The sequence below is a fragment of the Notothenia rossii genome (assembly GCF_949606895.1).
Source record: "Notothenia rossii genome assembly, chromosome: 7".
In the NCBI taxonomy this organism is placed as follows: Eukaryota; Metazoa; Chordata; class Actinopteri; order Perciformes; family Nototheniidae; genus Notothenia; species Notothenia rossii.
This window is the reverse complement of record NC_136905.1, coordinates 70,634,274-70,640,312: the sequence shown is the minus strand read 5'-3', so window position 1 is coordinate 70,640,312 and position 6,039 is coordinate 70,634,274. Positions and strand designations below refer to the sequence as shown.

Sequence of the window (6,039 nt, the reverse complement as noted above, 5' to 3'; positions counted from 1 at the left end):
GAAACAGACCCAGGCAATCCCCTTCACTGGACCCTACTCCCTGCTCGTCTGCCACCTGAGGAACCTCACTGGTTAGTCTGCCATATTTGCGTGTGTGCAAACTTTCTCCCAAATAATTCTTGTTTCTGATCCATTCATGCAGGGCTTCACACTTTTCTGAGTTTACACCATGCTGACTAGCAATTTGTTTTCCTCTTGTCTCAGGTGAAGTGGAAGAGCTTGATGGAACGGAGAAGCACACTCTGAAGATTTTAAAAAATATCACTCTGATCCACGAGGCCGGCATGGTGCTGCTGGAGGTGAGCGGTCAGCCCCTTAGCTGTGGTCCTGCTGAGTCCTACGCAGAAGACTTTACCTTCTTCAGTCTAATTTACCCAACAACCCTTTCTCTCTATCACCTATTTCAGTGGCTAGCAAACCCTCTCAACGACATGTATGCTGACGCCGTCACCACTGTAGTGCTGGAAGTCCAGTCCAACCCCAAGGCTCAGAAAGGTTAGTCTGACAACCATCTGTTTATGTTGCTCATCTGGATCTTTAGTTTTAATCATTTATGGACTGTGGGAAGCATAGAATAAATTACTTTTATTCCAACCCATTTGCCCGATAATGAAGAAAAAATAAAGTAAGGGATGTTGGGAAATAATTTGCCCTGCATGTCCTCCTTCGCCCTCTGACGCATCTGACCAACCTTGAGCAGCCGTTATCTCCCTTAAGGAGGGGCTGCCCTAGCATTTTGCTGTTGTTACCAGTTTGTGGCCGGGCAACTCTCGGTGAGATAGTTATTGTTGTGGGACACCTGGAACACATCCTTCTCGGGGCGTAGATGACCCCAAGCCATAAGCGACAACAAATGTGATTCAGTGTCCTCAGCTGTTTAGTCTATCTATTGAAGAATGTTGATTATTACACTCTGAACTAGTTAAAACCTCGAGCTACAGGAGGGATCTTGAGAATTGATGGTGGCATCTCAACCGTGTGGTCAACCCGTGGCCCGTGTGTCTTGTGAATTCTCCGGGCCGAAGCTCCAAATAAACCGTCAGTGTTTGCCATCAAAGCTCCAGCTCTCCTCGTGTCTCTCTGAGTCCTGACTCCAATTGCTTCAGAAGTTTCCCCCTCAAGGGATAGTTCAGATTGCTTGAAGTGGGGTTGTATTAGGTATATAGTGACGTGGTTTGCATGCCCCCTCTTCGGAGCGACAGTCAGGTGTTACCACATGAGAGCAAGCAATGTGTTGCTGTGGACAGAGGCAGCAGCTAATGATATTTTAGCCAACTGAAAATGCTTTATCTTGAATATTTGTATCCCTTTATTTTGATCAAAATATTGTAAATATTGCGTAATTTACAATACTGGCAATTTTTAGGTAGGCTAAAATACCTTCCATGGATAAATACCTCATACAATCCCACTGTACACAATCCTAACTTTACATTCATTGCATTGTGTTGTTATTGCGATGGATTTTTTTATTTTGTATGAATTATTATTTAATATGATTCATCATGATCAACAGCGATGGAGACCCAGAGTGCCATACTGGACATAGAGGTCTTCCAGAACAGACTAGGAGTCATGTTGCAGTGAGTGCCGCTCAATTCATACTAACTTTGTTTATGACACTGTTACATTGAATACGCTAATTTAGTATAAACACAACATATTGCTTCTCTCCTTAGGGACATGTTTGGATTAGATTGTGTGGATTTCAGTGATGGTAAAATCATCTCGTTGACGGTAGATGGGAAGACGGTTCACATCTGCTTGGAAACGAGGGTGAGAAGCTTTAAGAATGACGCACCAAAACGATGTCTGTGCTGTACAATCGTTTTGATCTCTCTCACTGACTTCTTCTCCCCTAATAAGTCGGTGTGCTACGAGGATGAAAGCACCGAGGACGACTCCCTGAGAGAGATGGTGGAGCTGTCAGTGCAGCGGCTCTACGACGCCCTGAACCCAGTCATCTGAGGAGAGACGGACTGCAGGCGTGTTCAAATCCAGTCACCTTTAAACTACTGAGGCACAGAGTTTCTGAAGCTAAGTCATCACGGATTTAAACATCAAGATACTTCCACAAGTTCAGCATTGAAAGCCAATTAGAAGCTTGTATTTGTTTGCTAAAAACTGGATGTGTTCAGAAGAATCATAGTGATAGCCCTACCCTGTAGTGTTAGTTCTTTTAAACCCAATTACATTTCACCAAACTAATCGGCACATTGCAGATCATTTAACAAAAAAAATCTAAACTTTACTAGGCTAGATCGGCCTATACACAAGTTTATTCTTGACCATGGAGCTACCATGTAAAAAAAGGGAATTGCATAAGCTGTGTTTTTTCATATATGTTAGTGTTGATTTTGTTATGCAAGCACTTTTGATTATATTTAATAAGTTATCAGTATTCTTGTAGATGCACTTTAAGTTGTGTTTGGCCAGTTTGTTAGTAATGTGCACTGCTATGACTATTTTGTCTACTTTTAACTGCGATGTGAACTGTGATTTTCTAAATGCACTAAATGTTTGTGTTCAATACATGATGTTTAAAACAGACGTAAACAAAGCTTTGTGTCTTGAATATTTGAGCAATGGGTTTGCTTTCATCACTTTTCAGCAAACTTTGAGAGGTTTTATAGGCAAAGTTTATAAACACAGACACTGCTCATAAACCATTTATTAGTTAAATATCCGTACAATATAACCATTCAGTTTTACAATAAATATCATCTCAAGGCACCTTTTCATTGAGCATAAACATACAGTTCCTATTATGCCTCTTTTAAATAGTTTGATTCACACATCCCTTACTTTCTTACATTGCTTGAAATATTTCTAAATAGCAATACTTGAAACCATAAATCAAAAATAAAGAAATCTGCAAGACAGATGACTTTATAAAAGCAAAAAATGAACTGGAGCACTACCAGGTGCTGAACCAACCTGTGAATTGTGTACTATATTTAAAAAGACACCATTTATGGCAAAGTGAGGAATTAAAAACTTGTTGTTGAAACCTGATCGTTGAGTACTGGATCAAGTGTTTCTGCATCAGTATTTTGAAACTCTTGTATTCTTATTAATGTAATATTAATGATTTTAATGCACTATTTATAATGTTATTTTGATTTACATGGCCGTTGGTGTTAAAAAACAGATAAACCTTCAAGTCTTGACAAAGGCTACACCAAGATTAAACTGTGAATACAGAACTGTGCTGAACCGTTTGGTCTTTGTAGCTGTTAGTGTGATCTTATTATAATTGCACTGTGTCACATTGACTTAAAAATAAAGTTATGATATCCATACTTCACAAAAGTTTCCTTCTCAAGCAGAGCGGTCAAACAGGGTTCAAACAAAGAGCTTTCAACAGCAGTCTTTTTGTTGTAGAATGAGAAGTGGTGATGATTGAAGTCCAACATCCTCCATGTGAGTGAACATCACGCCTTGTATACGCTGATCAGTAAAAACGCGCCGATTATCATCATCATCATAATTCCCACCTCGTTCGCCGTGTTCAACTTCTTCTCCCGAAAAGTCTCCTCCTGCTTCCTCCTTATCTCCTCTCTGCGGATCTTGCTGTTCCTTTCTCTCTGGAGCTGCTCGCTGTAGTGGCTCTTGATAAATCTGTCAAAGTCAAAGGCTGTTTCTCGCAGGCCCACCAAAGACCGCAGTCTACTCCCAGAGTGCTGTTTCTCAGAGCTCCCGGTGTCCTTGCCGGAGGGTCTGGTTGTTAAGAGGTCTGACGGACCCAGCAGACCCCGGTCGTACTTCTTCCTTAGAGCCTTGTTTCCCAGCACCGTGTAGGCCTCGCTTATCTCCGAGAAGCGGACGGTGGCGTGCTCACTGCCTGCGTTTCGGTCCGGGTGGTACAGGAAGGACTGCTTGTAGTAGGCTGTTTTTATCTGGGCATGGCTGGCGTTGGGTGACACCTCCAGGATTTCATAGTATTCTGTTTTGGTTTTGTAAAGCGGCTCGGATCTGGCCCCGTTGCCGCTGTAAGCTCTGATAAACACAACATGTGAAGGATGTCCTCCACACAAACCGAGGCTCTGGTGTAGATCAGCTGGTCTAAACGTGCAGGGAGTCCAACGTAATTTGGCGTAAATTCGATGTAGATCTATATTCTGAATTGGAGATTTATTAGAAAGTAAATACTCTTCATTGGAGTGATATTGAGCGACATTCCCATTGTCAATATTACCAAACAGTGGTGTTACCCTTGTGTAACTGTCCTGAGAATCTCCCGCGGTCGCTCTGTCAGCTCCATAAAGTTCTCCATCTTGAAACGCACCACATCCAAACCCCGCAGAGACACTAGGGGCTGTTATTGCCCTTTCACGTTGCTTATTCTGACTTTCAAGGAGTTGTCGATTATAGGTTTTGAGAACAAAGTTGTAGGCTCCCCTTCTAAAGCGAAGCCTGACCTCCGCCATGTTGGAAGGGGGCAAAGGAATAAGATGATTTCCGGGATTCCAATGCGTGTGGGTCTGCCCGCAGTGCCCCCATGTGGTGAAACATAAAATACAAAATTATTAAAAATATCAAACAAACATTAACACGATACAAAAATAAGAAATACATGTATATATATTTTTAGGATTTTCGAAGATTCAAAGGCTTTATTGTCATATCCAAAGTAGCTACAGTGTAGATATGGCAATGGAAATATTTTAGCAATGTGTTCATAACTCAAACTAATGGTTTATACAGTCCTGCAATTAATCCTGTCTGCTATATTGTGTTGATTTTTCTATTGTATACGTTTTCTTGTAAATTCCATACTTTAAAAAATGTAAATATGTTTTTTATTTTGAAGTTTGTTAAAACGTCTCAACATCCCTCCTAACCCGGAAGACTGCGGCCAAGCCAACCTCCACTCGGGAAAACCTAGGCAAGCCAGCCCGCACGTGATATTGCGGTGCGCGAATATCCTATGCATTACGGTAGAGTCCTGGAAACACTGCCTTAAAAAATATAAGCACTTACTCGGTCAATAACAAACACACCAAAATAACATACCAAACATATTAAATTAAGAAATATGTACTATATCATGTGATCAATAAATATTTAAAACAAACTACGTATAACTACCACATTATAAATGAGTGAATGTAAAACTTAAGGAGTTTCAAAATAAAAGACCTTTGAAATCTCTATTGTATGAGCTATCCTCCCTCTGTTTTTAGATGAGAATAAAACAAAAACTCTCCAGTATCAAAGACTCATCTCGCTCCAGGGTGATAGCAGGACACCCCATCTAGTCACTCAGAAAAAATCAGGACATTCTGATGTAGAGTTTCAAAATAAAATACCTTTGAAATCTCTATTGTATGAGCTATCATCCCTCTGTTTTTAGATAAGAATAAAACAAAAACTTTCCAGTATCAAAGACTCATCTCGCTCCAGGGTGATAGCAGGACACCCCATCTAGTCACTCAGGGAGAATCAGGACATTCTGATGTACAGTTTCAAAATAAAAGACCTTTGAAATCTCTATTGTATGACCTATCATCCCTCTGTTTTTAGATTTCAGATTGTCCTGATTTTAGTGAAATGAGTCTTTGATACTGGAGAGTTTTTGTTTTATTCTTATCTAAAAACAGAGGGATGATAGCTCATACAATAGATATTTCAAAGGTATTTTATTTTGAAACTCTACATTAGAATGTCCTGATTCTCCCTGAGTGACTAGATGGGGTGTCCTGCTATCACCCTGGAGTGAAATGAGTCTTTGATACTGGACAGTTTTTGTTTTATTCTCATCTAAAAACAGAAGGATGGTAGCTCATATATATGACACTTCAAAGGTATTTTATTTTGAAACTGTACATCAGAATGTCCTGATTTTTTCTGAGTGACTAGATGGGGTGTCCTGCTATCACCCTGGAGTGAAATGAGTCTTTGATACTGGAGAGTCTTTGTTTTATTCTTATCTAAAAACAGAGGGATGATAGCATATAATAGAGATTTCAAAGGTCTTTTATTTTGAAACTCTACATCAGATTCTCCTGATTCTCCCTGAGTGACTAGATGGGGTGT

At 40.3% G+C, this 6,039-nt stretch overlaps 2 protein-coding genes across 2 annotated transcripts in view; one reads left to right on the top strand and one right to left on the bottom strand.

Moving 5' to 3' along the window:
- LOC307046446 (cleavage and polyadenylation specificity factor subunit 3-like) overlaps positions 1-2,550 on the top strand; it is a 6,514-nt gene extending 3,964 nt beyond the window's left edge. Inside the window, exons 12-17 of the mRNA XM_079692842.1 lie at positions 8-71; positions 205-299; positions 408-495; positions 1,517-1,583; positions 1,680-1,776; positions 1,867-2,550. Coding sequence (XP_079548968.1) covers positions 8-71; positions 205-299; positions 408-495; positions 1,517-1,583; positions 1,680-1,776; positions 1,867-1,968 — 513 coding nt within the window. The 3' untranslated portion in view covers positions 1,969-2,550. The remainder of the gene's footprint in view (positions 1-7; positions 72-204; positions 300-407; positions 496-1,516; positions 1,584-1,679; positions 1,777-1,866) is intronic.
- A 106-nt stretch (positions 2,551-2,656) lies between these two features.
- Positions 2,657-4,475, bottom strand: LOC307047091 (uncharacterized protein). Its single transcript, XM_079693833.1, has one exon. It carries the CDS (start codon positions 4,428-4,430, stop codon positions 3,435-3,437), a length of 996 nt encoding a protein of 331 aa, XP_079549959.1. The 5' UTR covers positions 4,431-4,475; the 3' UTR covers positions 2,657-3,434.
- Between the last annotated feature and the right edge of the window lie 1,564 nt (positions 4,476-6,039).